Source organism: Centrocercus urophasianus, unplaced genomic scaffold, assembly GCF_019232065.1.
Source record: "Centrocercus urophasianus isolate 14NV4802_14NV808 unplaced genomic scaffold, USGS_Curo_1.0 seq_11, whole genome shotgun sequence".
In the NCBI taxonomy this organism is placed as follows: domain Eukaryota; kingdom Metazoa; phylum Chordata; class Aves; order Galliformes; family Phasianidae; genus Centrocercus; species Centrocercus urophasianus.
This window is the reverse complement of record NW_024884253.1, coordinates 435,923-462,221: the sequence shown is the minus strand read 5'-3', so window position 1 is coordinate 462,221 and position 26,299 is coordinate 435,923. Positions and strand designations below refer to the sequence as shown.

Genomic DNA, 26,299 nt, shown 5'->3' with positions numbered 1-26,299 from the left:
CCCCCTCGCGTGACGTCACAGCGTTCTAATTCCCACCGTTGCTACGGGCGACGGGCTCCCCTTTCCCCCCTCCCCTCCGTTCTCCTCGCCGCCATCCATTGGACGGCGGCGCCGCCCATCCGCTCCGTTCCCTTTTTCTATTGGCTACTTCCTCCGTTCGCCCCGCCTCGCTGCCTTGCTTATGCTCCGCGCCGCTCGGCGTTGCCCTCAGTGTTGAGAAAAGAAGAGAGGGGGGGGGGGGGTGGGGGGCACAGGGGAAAAGGGCCCCCGGGGGGGGGAAGCTCCCGGTGGGAGATTTGGGGCTGCACCCTCCCCTCGGAAATGATGCCTCCTGCAGAGGACGAGCAAAGTACGGTTGAAGGAGGAGAAGGGGTTGGGGGCTTCGCCCTTTTGCGAGCCCTGAAAAGCAGCAGTGCCCGGAAGGTGAGGCCTGGGGTGGGATGGGGTTTAACGCCTCTTTCCTTATTCTCCTTTTATAATAGCGTTATTTAGGCTTAAAGTTTGGAGGGAGGGGGGTGGCAGCTCAGTCTGAACTTTCTGTGTTGTCTTAAGGTGTTGTTTAGGGTGGGGAGGGGGGATGTGGGGTTCCCCCCCTACTGTATCTGGGTGCCCTTTGGGGGGTGAGCTGGGAGATGAAGTCACCCCTAAGCCCAAATCATCACCTAAATACCTGCTATGCTTCTCCTAAACTCAATTCTTCCCCATTTCATTTCTTTTCCCTCTTTTCTAGAAGCCCACCCTCCTTCTGAAGGTGCTGTCAGCCTTGCCCCTTTATCCCAGTGTGATTTGTCCCCTTATTTCAGCAATTACCCAGCTGGTGCCGCTTGATTAATTAGTAACAGTAGGATGAGCTCTGTCCTTGGGTGCCACCAACCCTATGTTGAGTGCCAAGGTAAGCTTGCACCCTCCTGGCATTGCTCTTTAAAGAGCATGATAGCCATAAAAGTTGCTCCAGATGACTGTTAGTGGGGTTTTTCATGCACCTATTCTGTTAGCAGCTGGAAAAACCTTCGCTCTTATCCCATCCCTTTTGCAAAAATAGTTTTCCAGGAAAGTTTTTTTTTTTTTTTTTTTTTCTTAGTGTGTTTCTGCCTTTCTGCAGCCCTTTCGCCAAAAAATAAATAAGAAAAGAAAAAAAAGGTGCATGGATTGAAAGTGCAATCTGTGGATTAATCTGACCCTGAATCACTCAAGCCACTGCAGCTCTGAAAGCTGCAACCTTAAACCAGGCTGAGTTCACTCAGGGCTGTTTCTTGATAGCAGGTGCCAATTTGCAAAGGGAGATTAGATGGGTCCCTTCTTTCACATTTACCCGTGTGAGTTTTCCTTCTTTCAGTTTATTCTGTTTTAAAGTGTTGGGAGAGGATAACACAGCTAATAACTGCCAAGCTTTGAAGGGGTAAAACCTATCGGAGGACATGCAGCATCTCTCCTAACACGATTTTCCCTTTCAAAGAAACAATCTAACGGCATTTCCTATTAGTACTATCAATTTTGAAGTTACTCTCAATATAACCAGCATTTTTTTCATTCACTCAGACTGTGGGTGTAGCCTCACATGTTCATCCTCTCATAGGGCAATCACAAATGTGCTATGGTGTTGCTTCCCCCCCGGGTTAGTTTTGTGGGGCCGTGGATTTGATGCATCTGTTTCCTGCTGGCTCCATGCCCTGGCTCCCATGACACACACAGAGCACTGCAGCAACTGCATCTTTCCAAAAATGCAAGCTCTGAGTTGAGATTAAAATGCCCACTGCCCCATTTCCCTCCCCCTTGCATTTTTTTTTTTTTTTCTTTTTTTTTTTCTTCCCCTATGGGCACTTTGGGAAGTTTAAAACCTTAATCCTCAGCCCATTTGTTAAAGGGCTGTGTGATGTAACCATATTCTCAATAAAGGTTTTAGAGGGTTTTAGCTGGTAATGTCTCCCACAGGAAAAACAGCTTTCAGCCAGAGTGCTCCGTGAGATTAGTTCTGTGATAAGGACTTTTCTATATAAATAGACATGAAAGGAGCAGTAGCTTGCACCGTGACTGACCTGTTGCCTTGCTGTAGCAGCTCACACTCCAATCTGAAATAGGGAAATTGAGAAAATATTGATGACTCTCTAAAAAGGAGACTTTTAAAGACTTCTTCAGCGCTTGGAACAGCTCTCTGGGTTTTGTTTTCCCCTGTCCCATGGCTAAACCAGGGTCACTTGGCCACTTATCCTGTGCTGACCTAATCTACGACTCATGGGTTGCAGTGGGGAATAATAATGCTGGGTGACAGCTCTGGCTGCACTGCAATAGCAGGGCTTTTACACCAGAGTTGTTCTGTGAAGGTGTGGAGAGCCTGTTGTCCTATTGCTAGGACAAGCTTTGCTGCTGCTGGACCACCTGAGCATATAAAAAACATGTTTGTCCCTTCTGGGGACAAACCCTTGTGCATGACTGTTAGGAGACAATATTACATCAGAGAGTGGGTGGAAAGAAGTACCTATCTTATTTATGAATTGGAGCTATGGTCATCAATTGCTGGAGAAGACTTGGAGTGGGGTGAGACTGCGTCCATGCCCAGTGTAGAAGGCTGGGGTTGTCTTTGGTTTCTGTGAACTTTGCATGGGGTCGCTCACCTCTGCCTGCTTTACTCTTGGATTATCCTTCTGGGAGCACTTCCTGGGTGAAAGTAGTTGGGTTTTCCGTGTACCTTAGTGCTCTTTTGCATGTTGTTTTGCATGGAAACTGCAAACTTACAGTACCCAACACCACCAAGCAAACCACTGACCGGCCCAGCGCTGCAGGAGCTCGATACCCAGGACTCCCAAAACAGCTATGGAGAACAAAGACCTTTAGGAATAGCAGTAATCAGAGGCCAGCATCAGCACGGCTTTGGCATTGCCTGTAAATCCTGGTCCCACCAAAAGGACTTCCACTTTAGACAAGAGGGTGGCTTGCTCATGAAGGCTCTATCTGGAGTGTGCCTCTCTTGGCTATCAGATGTCAGTCTCATTTGGCAGCCTTGCTTGTCTTTTCACCCTGAAAAGTGTGTTTATTAAGACTCTACTCTAGTTTTTTGGTACATGTAGGAGTAGCACCTGGGTTGGCTCTAATGGGAGCAGATTGGGTAGAAGGCAATGAGAAAAGGGTGGGTTATGGAACCAGACTCCAATTGTGATCCTGATGTGTTGTGTGTATACTTGGAGCAGCCAACCTTGAGCTTTGGTGCAAGGAGCAGATCTATGGAGGTCAAGGGATTGAAATCACCATGGAATGTCCTCTCTTAAAAAAAAAAAACAAGCTATGTATTCCCAGGGAAGCAAAGGTTAGGTTCTGTAAGGCACATGTACAGCAATGTGAAGTAATAAAGATGCTGAAGGCAGTTGAAATAGCAGGAATATAGTAAGGTGCACATTGTAAATCACTTTGTTAAAGGCAACAGGGCTATACTTTGTGTATTCTGGTATCCAGCATCTTCTGGATTAATTTAAAATTGAATGCTGTGATAGGCTTAATCCTGCTGTTAATCCAAGGTCCTGAGCTATATACCTATCAACTGCATTGCTCTCCATTGAAAGACTCAATGTTGTGTAACATTGGCAGTGGGAATGTACTCCAGCCCATGTGCAATGCATGACTTGGGCTACAATTCTGGGGGCAGATAATTCAATTTGCATGAAACCAGATGACTTCGCCCACTGGAGGGGATGAAAGAAAAAAGAGTCCATGGCTTCTCTGAAGGCAGCAGCTCACCCTCTATGTGTTGTACTCCTGGCACCAAAGGTTTCTATATGTTTGCATACTCAAATGCATTGATAAGGACTGGTTCATGCGTTGCTACCCTGCTACTTTCTCCTTGAACCTCCGTGGGCCAGTGTGGTTGGGTTGCTGGGTGTGCAACCCAGGTCAGCACCAACCAATTCACGACTGCAGTACTATGAATGTCTATGGTTTAGGCATGAATTAAAAATTTTTCAGCTTTTCTTTGTTATTCTGTGGGCTGTGGAATACCTCCCATAATCCAGCCAATCTCTCCAGATAACCAGGAGCAGTTGCTGCAGTACTCTTGGGGCTATAATTAAACTTACAGCTGTAGGCTCCATTTTCACTTCTCATTTTGATAGATTCATGCCTGCCTTGTTACCATTCTCCTGAACTGTGAAGTCCCCTTCAGACAGGAATGTAACTTTTCCTCCAACAACAAGATCTGCAGATGCAAGAATCCCTCAAGCAACACAAAATCATAGGCTATCTCAAGTAAGGATCATTGAGTCCAACTCCTGGCTCCACAGGACCACCCAGGAATACAGTCATACAATATTCCAAGTTGAAAGAGATGCCTGGATCCTGATTTCCATTTTTCTTGCTTATAACTGTACCAGCACATCCCAGGAGTGCTTTCCTTTCTGACAGGTGTCATGCTGTTCTTTGATGACTTCAGATACTTAAGTGTTGCTTTCCTCCAGACACTTCCAGGCTCCCATTCTTCCAGCAGAAATGGAAGAGCAGAAATTAGTCCTTTTGTACAAGCCTTTGTTCTTCGGACTCTCTGGTCTCCACCTCTTCACACAAGTGATTAGCGTTGTGTGTTGTTATTGCCTGGAAGAAAGCTGGAAGGCAATGGCCTTGTTTTTGCACCCAGGTCATAAATAAAACCCTGGGTGTGCCTTGTCACCCAGGATGCATCCGGACTTCATGTCCTGGTGTTTACTGGAGGCACAAAGAGCAATATGAACTTGATGATCATCTCTAAGCATTAAACACTCCCTAAGGACTTGCTTGGACAAGGCAGCCTAACTGTGTAATTGCCTTAACACTCCATATGGGTGCTCTTAAATGGGGAGAAGTCACTGTTATATCACTCTCTGTATCAACACGAAGATAGGATTTGAGTTGACACAAACCTTGATGCCCCTCCAGGGGGATGTCTTTTGGCTTGGCATCATCTTTATGTTCAGCACTTTCTCTCATCTTTGAATGTTGAGGCTTGGAAGTAACGTTATTTAGCCATACAAGAGCATAAATTGGCCTTGCTACAATAATGCTGTCTCTAATCCTGCTTTGTCAGATGCTATGAACTTCAGAGGTGGACACAACTTCTGTAATTTAATGGCCCTCACCTCATCCATTTTTATGGCTTTCCTAACGTGTGCTGCATGCTGTGGGCATATAAGGTGTTCCATTCCTGGCTACTACGCTACTACGCAGTTTATAGCCTTCTGTTGGAAGAACTACATGCTTGCTTTCACGAAGGAAACCTGAGAAGTCTCCTGTTCAACCTGGTCACTTCCTAGGTACACAGCTGTATCCTTGTACCAGTGTCCTTGGATGCATTCAAGAGGCTGAAATACCACATCTTTCTTCCGACATTGAAAGGGTTGATCTCAAGAGCTTGTACAAAGAAGAATTGAAGAAAATCCCTTTTTATAACCAGCAGTGGGGTTTGGGTTTCTCTCTGTGTGCTCTCTTACATAAAGCATGCTTAAATCCACCACAGCTTACTTTACAAACTGTGTGCTATAGCATTTAGCTCTTGGTTGCAGTCTGAAGAGCATGGCTAAAATACTGGGTTCCTTTGAAAGCAGGCTGTCAGAGGATGGGCATGCTCTGCTCCCGACTCTCTTTTTCCACCCAAGCTAGTTTGCAATTGAAATATGCCCTTTTGAAAACTGTGACCTCTTTAAACTTGTGGTGGTGTTTCCTTCTACATGGAAGTTGACCTGGGCTAGTCCTAGGGCTGAATTTCCTTTGCACTGCAATATTTGTGAAATAATACAATTTCAGCAGTGTTCCTAGTTGGATGCTAGGCACAGTGGCCTTGGTGTGGTGACTCTATAGATCTACAGTAGAGGCCAGGCATGGATATTCCCTGTGGTGGCCTTGAAGTTATGACTTTGGTCCATGTTGGCCAGTGACAGTTCCTCAAGGCCAATGGCAGAGTCGTTGGAGGCTGAAAACAAGACATGGGGAGAACACATCAAGTTTCTAAAAGCAAGAAATCTCAAGATCCTGCTTTGTCATCCTTACTAGGCTTTGGTGTTGCATCAGATGCTCCAATATCTGACTTCCCAGCAGGTTTTTGCTGTTGGTGTAGAAGCTTGTATGGGAATTGATAACTATCTTGCTAAATCCTATTGAGGAGACATGCAGTGTTCAGGCAGAAAAAGCCTTGCAGCTGCATAGCTTAGTGTCTCTTTTGGGGTGAAGCCTAGGCAAATCCAAATGCCAAGACATTTTGGGTGTTGTCAGAGCATGTTTACATCAGAGCTTGCAAGAGTTCCTGAAAAGCACCTCCTCTATTCCCATCTGCAAAGCCAAGGTGATGGATGATTATCAGTGCTGCTGTGTTTGCATGCGTGGAGAAGGTCTCGTTCATTGCTTTGATGTGGTAATGTCTTGAATTTTGTGCCTTAGTTACCTCTTCCATCCTTTCTCAGCTGCAGTTCTTCTGGTTTCCTGTTCATGACATCCGGGTAATCTTTATTCTTCTCTCCCCCTAGAATGTCTTAAAAACTAACTCCAACTAAGCTTTTCCAGGAGGTGAAAGCATCGAAGAGGTGATCAAAGCTGCTCTTGTGCAGGAAAAGGATGCTCAGCCCTGTTGCTTTGTCACCAGCAGTGTGTTGACTACACCATTTCTGGATGCTGCTTGTGTGGCGAGCTGCTACTGGGGCTGTTCATGTTTTGAATGGGGTTTTATGGCCTTTTTATGGGGGGGGTGAGAGATTCCTTGTCTTTTTCCTTCTTCCAGTTTCTGGATTTTTGCTAGCTAGGAAGCAATGATCTGTGCAAGATGGCTGGGTATGCCTATGGTGAATCCAGAGGTAGCATTCTCAGAGCACCCTTTTGTGTCTTTGCTCTTGAGAGTCTTGACTTGGGATTTGTGCAGTTGTTGGGCTGTTTTCCTTATCATCCTACATAATTGCTGTTGCAGAATAATCACAGCTCTGTGCTTTCAGCTTGGTCCTTTAGTGATTTTAATGAATTTGTGGATTACTGTAAAGCACTAATCCTGCAAACTTACAGTCCAGATGGAGTGACTCTGATTCTTCAGTGTCCCGTATACTAATTAAGAGCTGAAATCATATTACTTCAATGAAAAAGTCAGTGTTAGTCCCAGAGCTTTTTCAAACTGAGCACCTGTTATTGGACATCTCATGTGAGACATGAATTCCCAGAAACCTGAAATCCATTAAAATGCAAGCTTTTCATTCCCTACTTCTGATTCAAAACTGGTTTGAATCACTTTTTCCTCCTTTTTCCTCCCTTTTTTTGGCACCCCAGAAAAATAACTTGAACAAAGAATTTGGAAAGAAGTCCTCCCAGAGTAACACTGGGATCTAGAGGGATCTCTGGGGATGTAACCAAGCACTGTCCATGCTTTTTGGATTAAATAGTACTGAAGGATGGGCTGAGATCTGAGGAGGCCCACCAAGAGATGGGAAAAATGATCCCAAGATGTGTTTTGGGCAGGGTGAAAGCAGGCACTGTTGGAGCTCAGTCGACCCTCTTGAGTGGCAAAATTCCCACTCTTAAACGGTTTTACCAGAGAGTATTTTTACCCAGGCATCTTTCTTGCGTGACAAAAATCATCTCTGCTCGGACACAGTTTTTGTGCTCATGGATGCAGAGATGCTCTTTGTGGCCTCCCTTCTGCCTGGAGCATCGTGTAGTAACCTCCTGTCCCTGTGGGATGCAGGGATGTTGCCATCTGCTGTTTCCTGAAGCCAGCAATTAAATGTGCTCCCCATCTGCAGGAAGTCTGAGCTGAAGCTCGTGTAGGAGGCAGGGATGGAATGAATTTATTGCTTTGTGCAGCTTGCATCTCCGTCCCATGAACTTTTGACTTGCTTCCTCTTGATCCCCTGTAGCCAGCAGGAGATGGTAGCACTTACAGATGTAGCCCTTGAGCTCAGGAACAGATGTGATGCTGTGTGAGCTTGTCTGCACACCCCAGGATGGCTCTTTTCACTTATATTGTGTCCAGATGGCAAGTCCTTAGTAAGGAGATGCTTAATTCCTGTATCCCTTCACTGCGGTACTTAAGAAACCTTTTCTGAATAGCTCAGGAAAGAAATTTACTGTAAGCAACAGGTGTTATCTAATAACCTTTTTTGAGTGGCACTGCTGCCCCCTGCAACGCTAGTCCATTCCCAGGCTTACCAGCATGCATGCACCAAATCTGAACTTTCCCTGCTGCAGATCAAGCAAATGTCTTGCAAGCCTGCAGCCCCTGGCATCACTGATGTGATTTTTATCCTCTAATAATGGAATTTTGGCTGTTGGAGATCATCAGCCCTGAGCAAGTCCAAAGCCTCTGTGTACGTAGCAGCGATGGGGTGATGCAAGACCACGCATGAGAGCAGCAGGGGATGGAGCAGGATGGGGTCAGTTGCCAAGATGCCATGGTGAGATCATCTCCCTTTCTCTCAGCAGGGCTGTGATCCCTTTGCCCAGACCCAACGCAGCAAGCTGCAGCACCGGCGGGCACGGATCAACCAGCAGATCAACAAGGAGATGAGGATGCGTGCTGGGGCAGAAAACCTTTTCAGGTGAGTCCTGGCCTCTAAAGCATCCATCTGGTCCAGGGATTTGGCTGGGGAGTGGAAATGAAATTTCATTGTATAGAGAAGGGGGTATAAAACTGTCCAGGAAGCACCTGCAAGCTGCTTGCAGAAAAGGAATGGCTTTGGATTATCAGTTGCTTTTTTCTTCACGTTTTTCAATCTTTTCCCCTCCCCTAAGAGGCAGTTTTATCTCCTGCTTACACAAGGCTTTTCATTTAAACCACTATGAGCTTGTCTGCAAGTGTGTATCAGTCACTGAACAGCTGTTTTTTGCCCTGGTAATGCTTGCTTAGGGCTCCCATGGCTCTACCTTGCTTGGGCTTTGCAGCACTCCTCCTGGAAATGCCTGCCCCATGTTCAGTGCAATGCTGATGCAGCGGGGGTTAATGAAAAGCAGTTGTTTAAATGCCCTGCAAGCCTGTTAGAAAGCAGGCTGGGAATGGATGCAATTATGGGAACAAATGTTGAACTGGGATTGAGCTCTGAGTGCAGACATCCTGCATGATAGCCCCCAGTAAATGGGTCAAATCCAGCTTTATTTAAAAGAAAAGAAAAAAGCTGTCCCAGTAATTCCACCCAAGGAAAAATCTGTTGGAAAACTCGAGTGTTCCTTTGGATACAGCTACAGCCCAACAGCTCTCCATCCTGCTTTGCGGGTGCCTTTATGGGATGGTGCAAAAACTGCTGCTTCTGCATGGCATTCAGGTCACAGCTGGTTCAGCACATTATTGCCATTCCTAAAGCCGGGTCATGATGAAGTCATGATGCAATAACGTGATGTTTTTAAAAAATAAAACATCTACTGTCTTTTTAACCTGTAGGTGACCTTCTTTATAGCTTTAGTGTATGTATCAGGTTCCTGTAATAAATCTGAGCAGGTGTGTAGGCTTGTTAAGATATTTTCTTTTATGGAGACTGCTTTTTTTTCCATGGTTATCTTGTGATTTTTAGTGTTGCTCCTCCCACCCTCTCCAATAAAATAAACATTTTTTTTCTGTTGGATCAGGGTGATTTGATGTCAGTGATATGTGCAGCTGAAAGAAAGGAGCTATCAATGTTCTACCACAGCAAGAAATGGAGTTTGGCAGGGGGCTGAGAACAGCAGGGATCCCCTGAAAGATGGGATCCCGGGGACAGTGAGGTATGAGGCCCTGAAGGACCATAACTCATCTAATTAAAAAGTCCATGAGATCTCCATGTGCCTCACCTTTTGTTATTAAGAAAAAAAGAAATTCCCTGGAATCGTGCAGCCTCAGCAGAAAATGTGCCCAGCTGTGGTTTTGGTGTGAAGTGCATGCATCAGAGCTGTTTTGTCTCCTCCCTCACCAGGGAGTGAGCAAAAATATGATGCAAAAGGCGTATTAATTACTTGTCCAGGGAAGGGAGGGATTGTTTTTCTGCAGGGAAGAGGCAAAATGCACTGTTGGGGCCCTTTTTTGCCTGGATCAGCAGTTTGGATGTGCTTTGGTAGCAGCGATGTTTCCTTCCTCCCACCTTCCCTCCAGTCTAGTTTGCAGCTAAGTGGTTTGGGAGAGGGATGGAGCTTTTGGAGTTTGTAAACGTGGAGGGGAAGAAAGTGAAGGTTGTGCCTTAGATTAAAGCCCGAGAGGGGAAGATCATAATAGGTTTTGAGCAGCAACCCTTTAGACTTGACTTGCACTGATCTAACAAAACTAGCAAGATGCAAAGAAGAAACAGTGCTGTGCTCAGCCCAGAGTGAAGTTTGCAGTTTCTTTCTGTTCTTGGTTTAAAAAAAAAAAAGCATCATAAATCTCAATGCAGTTTCCTAAGCTCAGTTCAGTTCAGCATATCAGTCCCCTTTCCTGGAGAAGCTGTTATGCCATTGCTGCACATTGGCAAAAATACATGTGGTGTTTGCTCAGCATTATGGGGTTGTGGTTTTTTGTTTTTTTTTTTTTTTGGGGGGGGGGGGGGGTTCTGGATAAATAAATCAGCAGTGGAAACTCTTTCCTTGTTCAAATACTGGGGTGCAGAGAAGATAAAGGTGTTGCCAATAAACCTTTTTTTTTTTTTAAATAGCTTAGAAACCTTTGTTCAACATTAGCTAAGCAAACAGTTGATAATTCCACTTTGTGTGCTGTTACATGGATCAGTGTGTATGCCTGAAGATACCAAAGTCTTTACCAGCAGAGATTTGCTCCTTGTGCTACTGGTAAACAATTGTTTGCTCCCCAGATCACCTCTCTGAGAGGTGCTGTGCTGCAAAAAGCGCTTGTAGGGTGCAAAATGGAGCGCCCCAGGGTTAAAAATGTTTGTTCTAAACCTGGTAGCAAGCAAAACTGTCTGGAGGTGCAGAGGAGGTGACTAAGCAGCCATCATCTTGAAAGAAAAGCAGCATAGCTCCTTAAGTCAGAGCGAGGGCCCTGAAGGATGATGTCAGTAATAAACAAAGGCAATGCGCTCTGCAAAAATTGGGGGTAAGTGTTGCCCTGGCCAAGCAGAGCTCATGCACGTGGCATTTTTACTGCATCCCAGTGGGGCTTGGTGTGATTTAGGGCGAGCAGCCAGAGTCCCTTTCAGCCAACAATTGCTCACCATTGGCTTTGCCTGGCTGCTGGGTTATCTCTCCCTGCTTTAGTTTGGAGCAGATAAAGAGGGTATAATCAGCCTGGGAGTTTGCTTTGCTGAGAGCAGGCAGCTTGCTGCAGCTGAAATCAATCCTCTGTGTTTACATCTCTTGACATGCATGAGGGGGAAGGGTGGGGAGGGTGCTGCTAATGGCAAGCCTGACCCTTGCAGAATGGTTATTCGCACACACAAAGAGGTTTTTCTGCTTTAAGTAGAGGCCTAAGCATGAAGCACAGCTTTTGTTTGGTGTGGGCGAACACCTGAGTGCTTATAACCAAATCCAAGGATGTGCTGGAGGTAGGAGCATGGATGGAGCTCATGAGGGATACTGCTTGAGAGTGCAAGTCATATGGGTTGCTCTGGGTGAGAAACAGAGTCGACATCCCCAACAAAATGCAAAGAACTAAAATTCTTCTCTGCTTTGTGAAGAATTGGATGGAAATAGTTAGCCAGGAAGGTTTGGATGGATGTACGTGGCAGGGAAGATGTAATGGTATCACACCAACAGCTTAGTTGCTGTTCTTTGGCTCAGCCAGGCTTTTACAGGGAGATTTGATCTATGCAGTGCTGTCTTTCAGAGCCACCAGTAACCACAAGGTCAAGGAGACAGTTGCATTGGAGCTGAGTTACGTGAACTCCAACCTGCAGCTGCTAAAGGAGGAGCTGGAGGAGCTAAACAGCTGCATGGATGTCTACCAGAATGACAGGTAGGGGGTTTTGCTTGAGGGATAGCAAGAGAATAGAAGATTGGGGCATGGGACAGATTGGCCAGAACGAGTTTTTCAGGCCGATGAGCATCCATCTGTGCTTCATCTGCAAGACTGCAAGGAGACCAAACTCAGCACCTTTCTTAGCAGATCCTTTTGGAGGTGTTTCTGTGTGGGTGGTTGTGTCCTTTAGATTCTAATATCCCAAAGCAGGAGGAGTAGAGCAGAAACAACCATGAATCTTCCTTTACCTAATCTCCTTGTCCTGAGCATCCTTCCAGAGCATGATGATTTCCAGTGGGATATTTAACAGAAGTAGTTAAAACTGTAAGCCGTCTTGTTCTAGTTGATCCTGGGGTGGTTTCTTTTCCCAACAAGGGTATTAGGTTTGTTCCCACCTTTCTGAGGTTAGACCTTTTGCTAATTGAGAGTTTCTGTTGCTTTGAAATCCTCACTCAGTCACTTCATGCTTGATTCATTGGAGCCATTTCAGTGAGGTGAGGAAAGCAGCAATCATGAAAGCAGAAAAGGCCAGAGATGCTGCAGCAATGTGGAGCTATGGGTATTCCCCCCCCTGTTCAAAACAGCTGGATGGTGTCTATACATCCATGTGCTTTGCTCATTGTCTGGTCATCCTTTTGGAGGATTGTTCTGCTTCTGTGGACAGAAAGAGCTGCAGACAGCATCCCTGACTCCATCATGTTTGCTGCACTTCTGCTAAATGCAGAGCAAGGACAATCTGGATGTGTGAATGGTGCATTCGGGTTGCAGAGAGAAGAGGAGGCTTAAGGAGATCCTACCTGTGGCCTTTGATCCCTGCATGACCCTAGATGTTTGCTCTCTTCCCCAGCAGTGGGCTGGTGATGGAAAGTTGCAGTTTGGACTGCCAGGATTGCAAGCATCCTCCCTGAGCTCTGCCCAAGTGTTTGTTTGTTTTGGTTCAAAAAGGAAACAACAGCAGCAGCAACCCCCAAACCGTGCCCAAGCCAGACAAAAGCCCCTTTGTTTGCTCTGGGCATTGGATTCAAATAGAAATGAGCATGTATGAGAATGAGCAATAATGGCTTTTCTGCTCTAATTATAGCTCTTGAAGCTGTTTATTCAGTGAGTATGAATAGACCAAAGTGTGGGTGCAACCCCTGCTCCCCAGTTTAACCCTCCTAGGCCTGTGATGTGCTAATCCATGTTTCTGCTAACATGCAGTTTCTGAAGATAATGAGACCTTGCTGTTGCGCAAATCTGGTCTGTTGAGGGCCTGATCCTGCCTGACCTGCCTCCCTTCTTGCGTTTTGGGGAGCTCGGTGCAAGTTGGGAACCCATCAAGGATTCTCACCTGATATCTGTGTACAGGAGAGGCGGAGAATGGGACCAATTTGAAAGGTTTTTGCAGAGCAACAAGATGGTAATTTTATTCGTGCTCAAGGCCTTTGGAGACCATCACTTCTTGTCAGCAAAAAAAGAAAATATCAAAATTGCAATAAAATCCTACAAAAGATGATCCTTCCTCAGTTCTGTGCAAATGCTCTGCTTTAGTGTTGGAAAACAAACCACTCCCAGCTGGGTGTTACCAATGTCATCCTAATCTTCAGCATTTTACAGTATTGACCTGGCAGTGTGATAAGTGCTATTTATAGCCAGCTGCTTTTAATAGAGGCAGCAAATTTCAATATCAGGTGGAGCTGCACTCCTGAGCTGGTCCTTATCAGCAAGTCCTTATCAGCGACAAAGCCCAGATTAGCACGTAGGAGCTCGTGAATCCATGACCTGTGCACACATCACTCCAATTTCTCAAGAGCTGTTAATTAAAGCAGCTTCATCACTGCAGCCTGATGTGGTTGCTGTTGTATCTGTCAGAGATAAAAGCAGAAATTTAAGTAATATGGCAGATTTGAGGTTATCAGCAAGTTTTCTGTGCATAATCTCTGCAAAGTGTGTCCCTCTGCTGGGCAAAACTGAGTTCTCTTCTAGTTGTACTCTTCAAAAAAAAACATCCATCAAAGGGTTTGTTGTCTTCTTCCAGTGATTCCATCAGTGTCCCCATGATTCCTTTGGGCCTGAAAGAGACGAAGGAGCTGGATTTGCTGGTGCCACTGAAGGTGGGTGAAGAGAGTTTGCACCTGAGATGCAATGAAGATGGATGGAGGAGTGCAGACTTGCACTTTGGGGATGTTTCTTCACTTGGTCATGGTTGGGAGCTGTAGAGAAGATGGCACATCAGTTCAGTTTTGAAACAATTATAACATATATTTAGGTGGAGAAAAAGGGGGGAAAAAGGAAATGGGGTTCTGAAGCAATGGGGAAGGGAATGTATTTTCTGTTGAAGTGGACAAGAATAGCTGAGTGGGGAGATAAAGTAAGTTTTCTTGCAGGGAGAGCTGACAAATCACCCTTTAAATCTTGAATACTTATTTCCAATGTTTATTCAGATTTTTCTTTTCTTTCCCCATCTAGGATTTCATCAGTGAGCACTATGGAGAGGAGGGTGTCATGTTTGAAAAAGAAATCAAAGAGTTCATGGAGCTGCGGCAGGTCGGTGTCCCTTGAGATGCGAAGCCTTACTTTGATTTGTCAAGAAATACCCATTTGGAGGTGCTGTATTTTGCTCTGGGTACCTCAGTGCTCACTGTAAACTGCACCCTTGCCCTCGTGTCTCAGGGTGCTGCATCCCTGGCTTCAGTTCAGAGATTACAAAAATATTACAGACCTTTTGGTAATGGTTTTCTGTCTTGATGGAGACAGATGTTTTCTGACTCTAATGGAGTCCTTTAATGACCTGATAACCTAGAATGAACAGCAATAAAAATACCATGCTGTCCATTATTGTTGTTTTATGAATAGTTCACCCCTGGCAAGGCTAAATGACTGCTCTCTCTCCAGCTAACACGCAGCGTAGTGCTTGGAGAAGAGGAAGTGTAGAGCAATCCTGTGAAGGTATTCTCTCCTACAAAGCAGCTCTCATAAGTAACCTCAGTTTTGCCTTGCCATGAAGCTTTGATCTTAAGAGCGGAAAGAAAAGGCTTTCTCAGGCTTTATGAAGGTCCTGATCCTGTTCTTTGGGCTGTGGGAGTGGTGCCCTGAAAAGCCACAAGCTGGGAAAAGACTCGTGACTGAAACTAGGAGAGCTCTGGCACTCCTCCCTGTCTCGAGTCAAAAGCCCAAGGATTTATCTGTTTTGAGGAGAAAGTCTTATTTCTTCCCTAGCATTAATTCCATCAGACTTTGCATGAGTTTCTCTCTTTTAAGAAATAAATAAATAAATAAAAAAGTCAAATCCCAGCTTGGTTTAGATGAGTGTTGCCACCAGCATTCCATTGCTCCCAGGCTGCTGCCTCTGATCTGGGTGCCCCAACATGTCTCCCCAGCCAAACCATCAGTTGCATGAGGGTTTGCCTCCTTTCAACCTTCTGAAAAGCAGAGAAGCCACAGAAATAAAGCTTCTTTTTCAGCATTAATACAACCCTGTCCCTTGCCTGCATGTGTTAGGGTGGTCCAGAGGAGCTCAGCTCCGTGCCATTCCCCTCATCCCCTGCAGTCCTGCCCACAAAGCCTTTTGGATGGGATTTCTCCCACCTAGGCTGTAGCCCATAGGGTTGACCAGCATGTGCAGCTCCATAAATCTCATCTTTCCCTCCCATTCTCCTCTCTCTTTCTCCCAATGTTTTTCTTCCCTCTCTTCCATCCCTGCAGGCGATGCGTACCCCCAGCCGGAATGAGGCTGGACTGGAGCTCCTCATGGAGTATTATAACCAACTCTACTTTCTCGACAGCCGCTTCTTCCCTCCCAGCAAAAGCCTGGGTGTCTTCTTCCACTGGTTGGTGCAGTTTTTTCCATCCATGCATCATTACTAATGGGGAGTGGGGAGGGAAGCGGGGCTGGGCTTCCTTCACTGTGCTGGGTTTTCTTTGGGGTTCATCCTTCCTCTGAGCTCCATCACAGAGTCAAGAGCTGGGTTTCATTCTTGCTTTTGGTTTGAGGATGTTGCCTTCGATGGATCTATTGAAGGGTATAGGGGGAATTGAGGCTCTGAGGATACATGGTGGTGGGAAGAAAGTCTGTGCAAAATGCAGAAAGTTCTGAAGGTCCGTTCTTGGTCATCTTGGACTAGCTGAACCTTAAAGGTTCCTACCAACTCAAAATCCTGTGATTAGGTGGGAGCAATGGCTGATGGCCTTGATATTCTCATCCCTTCTGGCTCTTCCCTTTTCCAGGTACGACTCACTGACTGGAGTTCCATCCCACCAGCGGGCACTGGCCTTTGAGAAAGGCAGTGTCCTCTTCAACATCGGAGCCTTGCACACCCAGATAGGGGCACGGCAGGACCGTGCCTCCCTGTCAGGGCTCAACCAGGCTATTGATGCCTTTCAGAAGGCGGCCGGTATGTACGTTTTCCTTCTCTGTCTCCTTCCTCACCTCTGGGTAGTGGTCAGAGCAGGGCTAATAATCCCTTATGGCAGGGATGATGTGAAGGAGGGAATCAGTTGTGCAAAGTGAGTTGGGAGAGTCTCTAAGGGATTGATGTCATCCAAAGCTCTGAGAAAAAAGCTGCAGGGACAAGAGTGGATTAAGAAGCAAGGTAGCACCCCTAGAGATTATTTGCTGCAGTAGCATTGCGTGTTATGATAGGATATTTGAAATGCACAGCCCATCTGGGTGAGCATCCTGGGCTGTTCTTGGTGGCTGATTTTTTCCTGTATCCTCACAAAATCCCAAAATGGTTGAGGTTGGAGGGGACCTCTTGGTCCATCTGGTCCAACCCTTTTGAGTTGAGCAAGACCATCTAGAGTAGACTGCCTAGGACAATATCCAGATAGCTTCTGAACATCTCCAAAGAGGAAACTCCACAACCTTTCCTGGAACCTGTGCTCAGGCATGGAAAAACCTTGCTCCAAACCCTCCTCACCTGTAAGCCTAGCAGCTCCCAGCATCTTTTCCCTTGTACAGGTGCCTTTAACTACTTGAAGGAAAACTTCTCCAATGCTCCCAGCCTGGACATGAGCACTGCTTCCCTCAACATGCTGGTGAGGCTGATGGTCGCCCAAGTCCAGGAGTGTGTTTTTGAGAAGGTGACTTTACTGCATGCCCAGAAGGACTTCCTCACGTGGCTGCAGCTCGCTCAGGAGGCAGCCAGGGTAAGAGCACCCCAAAAAGATCCCCACAGTCCCTAAGAGGAATGACAACATGCTGTCACTTCCACCCAATGAACATGCTAGATTCCAACCCATACATCACCTATCTGTGCATTGACACCCACAGGTGAAAGATGTCTACTCACTGGTGCACCAGACAATGACCCAGGCTCACGTGAAGGATTATGTTCCCTTCTCATGGACCACCATGGTCCATGTCAAGTCAGAGCATTTCAAAGCCTTGTCCCACTACTTTGCTGCCATTGCTCTCTGTGACTGCCCAGGTGAGTGCTGTGGCACAGAAACAGCTGCTTAGCTGAGTGCTGTCTTCATGTCTTGATCTTAGAGGTGTTTTCTAACCTAATTCTCTGATTCTGTGTAGCAGCCTGGGGGCATTGTGAGAAAGAATTGAAAGGAATCTTGCGTAGGATCCCATGCCTAGATTTTTTGGGATGCTCTGAGCTGCTGATCACATTGATGGATTCACTAATTTGTACACAGTGCAAATGTACCCCATATTTCTGTTCATGACTTGCATAGTGCTTGCAAAGAAAGTCCTTCCAAGATGGCCAACAAAAAAAAAATCTATACTGTTGGCACTTGCTGTCCCCCTTGGATCTGGGTGTGTGTTCCCAGCCAAGCAGCTTTCAGACCCACTTAACTATATTTTGGTCCAGCAAAGGACTTCCTGAAAAACAAAACCAGCAATAAACTCTCTCAAACCAAGAAATCCCTGGGCTATTTGAATTTATTTGTCAGCCTTATGGATGGCTGCCTTGAGTATCTGTGTGCGGTGTGGCTGTACCAGGGCGAGGTGACGTGGCTATGGGGAGCCAGCTGGAATGTGGAAGCAGGATGTGACCTATAATTTCCATCTGTGCTGTCACCATGGTCCCGTACAATCAATTTCGTGTCAGGCTGAGGGTTTGGAGGCGGGCAGATGATGCACACAGGAACCTGTGGTGTTGAGCCGCTATGTGCTAAGGACAGAACTGGAGGGCTCCTGAAGGTCGTCTTCTAGAGTAGATTCATCTTTTTGGCCAAAAGCTACATTCACAGCTCTGCTGTGAGCCTGGAAGTATTGCAGGGCTTGAGATTACCAAGCTGCTGGGCTTGTGCATTGCAGAAACAGGATTGAGCAAGGACAGCTGCTGGGGTGGAGATGGAAGAGAGTGGGATGTCATGGGGATGAGGACGGAAATGGCAGAAGGATGTGATGGAACCAGGTTTGCATGAGGTTACAAGGGATGGAGCCAAACTCGTCCCTGAAATTCTGAAACCCTTTGCCTGTCCAAATAACATGAGACACTGGAGGGAGCACAAATCCACAGGAAATCTCTGAGTCAGGGGGTTTGTTTTGTAGCAGCACCCTGCAGAGATCTCATGTTCCCACTCTCTATATCTCCAAGTATGAACTCTGGTCAAAAGTAGTGAATCCTTTGCTCCTCCAGATGGCTGGCAATAAGCTCCTTATGCTTCTGTGGGTACAGGAATAGGACAGGCTAGCCCTGGAGATGCTCGGTACCAATGCCAGGGATGCTGACAGAGCTTTGGCATCTCCTACAGTTTGGACCAGCAAGTCCACAGTGTTCTCTTACTTGCTTGTGCCCAGAAGAGGAGGTTGCTGTGTAAGCCAAGGAAACAGGGAACAGCTCTGGATGAGAATAATGGTGTAGAAATCAAGCCTGCTGTGATGCTTGGAACAATGTCCTGACTTTTCTCTGCATCCCTTTTTTTTATTTTTTTTTCCTGTTAGCGGCATCTGATGCTGAGCTGCCAGAGCATGAAAAGGCTTTTCTCCAGTTCCACATCACCATGCCTGAGGGACCATCACTTCGTGTTCTACTGCAGGATTCTGAGGAGAGAAGGAAGCTGGGTGAGTGCATCCATTGGGGGCAAAAACTGCCTGGTTTGGGAAATGAAACCCTGAATCCTCGTGGGAATGGGATTCATGGAATTATAAAATGGCTCAGGTTGGAAGGGACCTCAAGGGTTGTCCACTATCAACACCCCTGAGCTTCTAGTGATGAACTTCTGCAGGACCTCTCTATGCAAAAACACCTTTTGCTGAAAAGAACCTCTCCTGGGAAGGCAGGGAAGCATTATGGTGTTCCCTATTACGATGTTGAGGACAACTCACGGTACTTGTATTGACACATTTCGCCAAGTTTAACAGTAAAACCCCAGGCATTTGAGACAGGTAACATCACGCAATGCAGCTCAGAGAAATCCAATGGGGATCTGGAGCTTTTGCAAAGGAGCTTAGCTCAAGCTTGCAGCTTGACAAGGAGAAGCAGTGAAGGCTGGGGGTGGCTTCTTTTTTTTTTTTTTTTTTGCTGCTGCATCAAAAGGTTTGGGAGATGAGAGCTTTCCTCCCACGCAAGTTTTCAGCTTCGGGGAAGAGACACAACGTTGCTTATTCAGCTGAAGTCATGTTTTAGCAAAGAGGCAGGAGTGAGAGCAAGCTCAGTGCCCTGCTTCTGGGGTGTCGTCTTCTGCTTGCCTCCTCCACAAGCTGCCTTTTGGTCTTCTTTTTCCAAACAGTCTCCATTCGGTGTTGCCTTGTGAAAAATTCATGCGCAGACACCAACTTCAGCTCTAATTTTGGTCTGTAGGAAGGGAAGAAACTCACAGCATTATAACCATCTCCCTAGAATGATATTTTTTCTCCTGCTGTCTCATGGTCTTAGAACATTGTGTTTTATTCCACCAGTTTCAATAAACCGGAGCCAAAAGCTTGCACAACTTCTATTCCTGACCTGTATCCTCCATGCTTTTATCTATTTCATCAGTGTAAATGCAGAAGTTAGTGATAAGTCATTAAAACCTACTTAATACAGCATTTTCTTGCTCAGGAATGAAGCTGGTTGTAAGTGCTTGCATAGAATATGTTTGATGCATTCGATCAGAGTTATTATTTTGGACAGTCCATTCCTCCCTTTTTTTTTCATCCAGTCTCAAAATGCTTCCTTGATTCCTCACTCAGAGTGAACTCCATCATCTCCCTGGCTTATGTTGCCACCGTGTGTCCTAAAGGTGGAAATGCTGCAGGCACACATGTATCTGTGATACATCCCTCTCTCTATATGTATATCTATGTCTTCTTTAGCTTACATTGGATATGTGTACCGTTGTCACAGTCTCTTGCAAAGGAGTTGTTTGCAGGATATTCATAGGGCATGTATTTGCAGGTCGTTGGGATTTCTTTGGCTGCTCTCTTCACAATTTGTTTTCACAAAGTTGAAAATACTTTCATGATCAATTGAGAAGCAGAAAGAGACAAAAGGCACCAACAGGGATCTTTGGGGCATGGCGAAGGCTGTGCTTAGCCTAGAAAAGAGGCATCTGCAGCAGATCTCCCCAAAGCTAAAGTGCTGTCACCAGGAGGACAGGGCTCAATTGTCCTCTGTACCCACTAGGGACACGAGGCAACGGAGAGAAGTTAATATGCAGAGATGTAGGTTAAGCAATAGGAGGAACTTTGGGGGCGGTGGTGCCAGCCTCCCTCTCCGGGTGACGGCAGCATCATCGGTAATTTTTTTTTTGGGAACATCTGCCAGCCCATCTCCGGATTCACTCGGAGGAGTGAAGTAGGTCACCCTTCAAGGTCCCTTCCCAGCCCTCCATTGGGGGCTTGAGCTGACGGCTGGGACCTACTCCATTTAGAGCCCGTTGGCAGGCTGCGAACGTGACGGGGCCGTCCCTGAGTCACGTCGGGTGACACAGCCGCGGAGGCTGCTTTAATCCGTGGGCAGCCGAGCGAGCGACAGAGCCTGGGCTCGGAACGGTGCTGAGCTCTTGGGCTGCCATCTCTCCGCTTTCCGCAGGCAAAGCTCACCTAAAGAAAGCCATCATGAAGCACGAGGAAGCCATGAGGATCCACGGCTTGTGCAAGATCCTACGGAAGATGGACATCCTCCAGGAGGTCCTCTCCTTTGCCCACAAGCGCTCGCTGAGCAAATACTCAGAAATTGACCACGAGGAGGATTTTTTTGAAACTGGAGATGCCCCGGATATTCACCGTAAGTGGTTTTCAGTGTCCTGTGGGTTTTTATGGGTCGCACCTTTGCTATGTGGGCAGCAGGATGCAGAGGCGGCAGCTGCCACTTTGGCTCCTTCCTGACCTGGTGAATGTGTTTTTCTCCCCCTTCCGTTAGCCAAAACGCACCAGAAGCCGGAGATCAAATCACCCAGCTTCTCTCAGGTGAAGGTGACAGATCTCTTCCACAGGCTGGTATGTATAGCTCTGAGGTGGGGTGGCCCCATGGGAGCAGATGTCACCTCCTCCCCTGCATGCTCTGTTTTCCTGCTTTCCTTCTTCCTGGTGCAGCTGCTCTCTGAGAAGGACAAGTCAATTCCTTGTAGAAAGGACCTAGGCAGGAGAAAGGATGGGAGAGCGTGGGTCCATCCCCACAAGAGCTAAATGGGTTGAGCCAGATTCCAAAATCCACCCTGAATTTTATTGTGAAGCTCCTCCGATGCATGGGGAAGCAGGCATGGGTGTTTTGAGTGGGTCTTGGGCTATTTAGGGGAGCAGAGCAAGTTGAGGGTAGTGTTATCCCTAGGGGTAACACTGCTCTATCTTAGATACATGATGTTGGCCAGCTAGGGACCAGTAAGAAAATCCCAGCAGGTCCTTTGTTTCTGCCATGGTGGGCTAATAGGGTCCTGGGGGGAAGGGCTGAGCTTTGGGGCTGCCTTGGAGGCTGCAGTGACTGCACTGTCCCTGTCCCCCAGGCATCTGAAGCCTACGTAGCACCTTGAGGAGAGAATGAGTTGATTGGGATATAACCAGCACTTCTGCCTTCGGGCAACCTGAGTGGAAGGCAGGCAGGTAAATCCTGCTTCTGGGAGAACAGGAAGGATTTTTGGAGTGGTCTGACCCTGAAAGTGTGACCCATCCCAATGCCTTGTGCCCTACTGTTGACCACTCCAGTCTGGCTCTGTTTCCCAGAGCAATGCTGAGGTGAAGACATCTTCCGTCTCATCCCTCCCTTTAGTTCCAGAAGTGGGGAGTTAAGGAGCCAGCTTTGCATCAAAGCTTTCTGTTTCATTTCTTCGAGGATTTCAGTGTCTGAAATGATGCCAACTCCCTGACCTTGGTGAGACCTTCTCCTGCCTTGCAGGGAGGATGTCATAGAACTGTGACCTAGGCTGCTTATAAGAGAGTAGGAAAGGAGGACTGAGGTTCTTTCCAACATGCACTAGTCTGGACTGCTGCTCACAAAGGCACTTGTACGATACTTTAGCTCCTCTAGCTTTATTGGCCATAGATGTCCTGGTTTTTTGGATATGCAGGCATGGTAAAGCCCTGGGCAGGCTCATAACTGCATTATCAAAGAAGTGCAAAGGACAGGCTATCTTCCGTCAAAGGCTGTATGTTCCCATTGAGTTGCTCTTGCATTGAAAGGTGCTTTCCTCATTTCTGCCTTACCCCAGGGGCCCCTCTCAGTTTTCTCGGCCAAAAACAAGTGGTACCCAATGCGGAGAGTCCATCTCATGAGAGGAGAGAATGGCTTTGGGTTCACACTGCGAGGAGATTCCCCAGTCCTCATCGCTGGTGTCATCCCTGGAGGCTGTGCTGCTGTGAGTACTCCAAGCTCTGCTGTCATCACAGGGGGTGCTTGAGGTGGGGGGATCCCCCCACTGAGGGATGTGACGTGGGATGGAACGTGATGTCAAACACAAATCAGTGCTGTGCAGACTCACCGTGTGAGCTTTGCAGTGGATCAGGATGTTTTCTGGCAGAACCTTTCTTGAAGCATCCTGGTGGGATGATTGGGTGGACCACCCCCCCCCCCATCACTGTGCTGCATCCTCTGTGCCACCCAGATCCTAGAATCTCCTTAATAACAGGCTCCTTAGCAGCAGGATTGCATCCCTTTGAGGGAGATGGAAAGCTTTTTAAAGCAGATTCAAAACACAGTGTGTACCCTGTGCTACCAACACTCGTTGCACTGATCTGGGGTGGGATTGCACTCCAGATAGACACCAAAATGTGGGTGTTCCCATGTGGATAAGTTACTAAACCTCTATTGTATCTAGGCTAGCATGTCCTTGCTCTGGGTTACTCCTGTCTGTAATGTCCCACAGCTGCAGCCCGGCACATGCTTTGCTTTAAGCACTTCTAGTGCTTTATTGATTCCTGACACATGGAATGAGTGCATAGAACCTTGCTAAGCTTGCTCTGTTTTCCTAAGGGTCAAAGCTTGCAGGCATTATTTTTTTTCTATTTTGTAGACCTATAGCATTTAACCTAAGTTGAAGCTGGATATGCTCTTATCGGAGAGCTTGAGAGTTCACTGCATGGTGGATACTGAGTGTAGTCATCACCACGTTTGTGAGCTGCAAAGCAGCTGTAAAAAATCATTAGTATGATGGCTTTGAGTATTTCATGCTGCAGGCCATACCCTACCCATCCCACGCCCTGTGTTTTTGCAAAATTGGGGGAGGAGGATGGGGAGGAAAGCAATCAGGCCTCATGCTGCATTATCTTTGATCAAAAATGGGTGATTCTTTTCTTTTCACCTGCAGGAAGCTGGATTGAAGGAGGGTGACTACATCATCTTGGTGAATGGCAAGGATTGCAGGTGGTCCAAGCATGCCGAGGTGGTCCAGCTGCTGAAGAGCACTGGGGAAGAGGGCGTGGAGATTGGAGTGATAACCCTGCAGGGCTCAGAGGGGCCAAAAGCTGTAAGTCACATTCTGAGCCTCACATGGGAAGCTGAAGCTTTGGGGAGTGAAGTGGGCTATGATCTGCTTAAGGCTTGGTTTTGTCTCCAGTGTGCAGCACACTGGTTTGCAGCCAGCTTGGCAAATACAAAGCAGGTAGCAGCTGGAAAACTACTCCATTTTGCTCTTAACCTCAGGAAAACCAAGCTGCTCTGCAGCACACAGAGGTTTCCCAGTGCCCTGGGGCAGGGCTGAGACCCAAGCATTGTGTTTATACCCCCAGCTCAGTGCTGCCCTGCCTTTACTCATCTCTGCTCCCCAAACAGGCGGAGAAGAAAGCAGCAGCAATGTCCTCTGGCAGCGGGCTGCTGAAAAGCAACAAGGAGAACAGCCGGAAGAGCCTGATGAACAGCAAAAGTGCCAGCACACTGCTTGTCTGGAACAAGAAGAGCAAGCGGAGCAAGAACAGCACTTACAGCATCCCTTTCACTGCTGTGGGAGACAACGAGGCCATGTACTGAGGCTAGGTTGTGTCCCGTGAGCTCTGGGGCTGGTTGCCTATTGATCCTCAGGAGCTCTGATTGCTTCTATGGGCTGTGCTGGTGTCGTGGCCGCATGGAGCATCCCTGGTCCAGAGGATGCTGGGACCCCCCCTCCTTGGGGATGCACTGCTGGTCAAATCCTCTCCAAAGAGGTGAGGAATGCATAGCCACTGTTGCTGCTGATTGCCGGACTCCTCCCCTTGTGTTAAACTCTATGGGGAAACACTGATTTATTTTTATTTTTTTGCTCTTAAGGGGTCGGGGGAAACTGTGCTTCAGGATAAAGCAGAGACTGGTTTGTGTCTTATGCTCAGCACGAGGAGCAGCCAAACCAAACCCAGCCATTAAAGCAAAAGCTATAACCTTCTTTAGCATCTCTCAGGCTTTCTCTGCAAGGTAGAAGGCAGCACCGTCGCCGTACCACTCACTGCCAGTGGAGCCAAGTTGTTCAGAAGACGGAGAGGGTTTCAGTTTTGCAAGCCCCATGTTAACAGAACCCTTCAGGGCAAATGGAGGTGATGTTTGACTCCTCTATTTTTGGGAGAGGGTTTTGCTCAGGCACCAGTGATGTGCACTGTGTATGTTTTGGGGTCCAGCTCAGACCTGCCTCTTGTTAGGCAGCACTGAGCTGCAGGTATGGGTTAGGCTGAGCAGGCTCTGAGCAGTCTGGTCGAGCTGTAGATATCCCTATTCTTTGCAGGGGAGCTGGACTAGATGACCTTTAAAGGTCCCTTTCAACTCAAACAATTCCATGATTCAATCTCTGCTGTGATACAACTTAGGGGCATCCCAGCAATCTAGGATGGCATTAACCATGTCCTTATCATCAGCTGGCAATGTATCAGGTCTTCCATCAGATAATCAGCAGAAGGGCAGAGTTTGGGCTACACATTCCCTTGAGTTTTGCAAATAGCGTAGGGTTGGTCGCATCTAGGCCAGCTCAAATAGAAATAAGAACATGAGTTATTGCTGTGCTGAATTGGGGCACTTGTGCAGGTTTTTTTTTTGTTTTTTTTTTTTTAATGGGAACTCAGGCTTGCCCAGCAAACAGCCTGGCTGTACAACCTGCTTCTTGGGAAGAAAAGGGAAAGACTTAACGTGCATTTGTTGTCTCATTTTTTTAATCAGTAGAGGTGGATTGCCCTAAATATGTGAGTAGATTAATAGCTAAGAGCCTTGTTTCTTACTTGGTATGAGATTAAAATTCCAGGAAGATAGCTCCTCCAGATTATTAAACTACTAAATTTGTGCTAGTATTGGATCTTGCACACGTTGCTAATACTCTAACACTGTGCTGTCAGCATTCGTACCAGAGCTGGCCTGATGGATACATGCATCTTGGTAATTGTACTGGAAATGCGGGGAGACTCGGAATACGCATAGATATATTGGCAAAATTTTTTCAATCTCATTTCTGCCTCATGCATTAGTTTTCTGAAAGCTAAAGAGCTGTCTGGTCCTGAGTGCTTGGATGATCTTGGTAGGTATAAAATACCCTTCAGAGATGCAATTGTATTTTTGTACTTTTTAAGTTGTGATAAATTCGTAGCGGGAGATTCATGGAAACCAAAAGCGGGTTGGCAGAGAGACATCGCTGCAAAAGCATCCCCCAGGATTTGACCTTCATTTCCCCTCTGTGCCCACGTGCCAAGCTTTCAGCTCTAATTTTATTTGAGGAGAACTGGAGGGAGCGCTTCCAGCTCTGCCTTCCTTCTTGAGAATCCTCTCCGTTTGCGCGATGCGAGACCTAGACCTCGTCAGACAGGATTATGGGTCTGGCTGCCACCACGAGGCCATCTGCTGCAGTCAGATTTTCTGCATAATCTTGCCAGCTGCTCGGCGCGGGAGTGGTGAGATATGCAGAAAATGGCTGCCTTGCCCTTAACGCATCCTGAACACCTAAATGTCTTGGAGCTAGAGATGTATTTATTTATAAGGAGCGTGGGCATCGCGGTTCCTCCCGCATCACCCAACCCTTCTGTCGGCGTTGCTGGAGGGGTTGCATTTTGTGCAAGTTGGATGTTTTTCTTAACGCCAGTGGGGTTTTTGTTTTGTCATTGTTTTTTAACTTGTACATGGACTCTCACCTTTTATGGATTAAAAAGCACTGGTTTGAAAA

The 26,299-nt window shown here is 46.9% G+C and overlaps 1 protein-coding gene across 2 annotated transcripts; it reads left to right on the top strand.

Annotated features, from left to right (window-relative positions):
* Positions 1-264: 264 nt before the first annotated feature.
* Positions 265-26,299, top strand: RHPN1 (rhophilin Rho GTPase binding protein 1). 2 transcript variants are annotated; one of them, XM_042808741.1, is made up of 15 exons: positions 265-423; positions 8,413-8,528; positions 11,711-11,839; positions 13,860-13,935; positions 14,291-14,368; positions 15,527-15,651; positions 16,049-16,215; positions 16,782-16,969; positions 17,094-17,250; positions 18,723-18,842; positions 20,794-20,988; positions 21,124-21,200; positions 22,406-22,552; positions 23,501-23,659; positions 23,965-26,299. In XM_042808741.1, exons 1-15 carry the CDS (start codon positions 322-324, stop codon positions 24,157-24,159), a joined length of 2,031 nt encoding a protein of 676 aa, XP_042664675.1. In that variant the 5' UTR covers positions 265-321; the 3' UTR covers positions 24,160-26,299. The 2 variants fall into 2 exon arrangements, with proteins under 2 accessions (XP_042664675.1, XP_042664674.1); XM_042808740.1 differs by having other exon boundaries at positions 8,410-8,528.

What these genes read in the sequence shown, in the direction of transcription:
- RHPN1 (XM_042808740.1), top strand. Translation starts at nt 322, where the DNA reads ATGATGCCTCCTGCAGAGGACGAGCAAAGTACGGTTGAAGGAGGAGAA. An exon ending in AAAGCAGCAGTGCCCGGAAG is followed by an intron (nt 424 to 8,409) that starts GTGAGGCCTGGG and finishes CCTTTCTCTCAG; the next exon opens with CAGGGCTGTGATCCCTTTGC. An exon ending in TCGCTCAGGAGGCAGCCAGG is followed by an intron (nt 16,970 to 17,093) that starts GTAAGAGCACCC and finishes TGACACCCACAG; the next exon opens with GTGAAAGATGTCTACTCACT.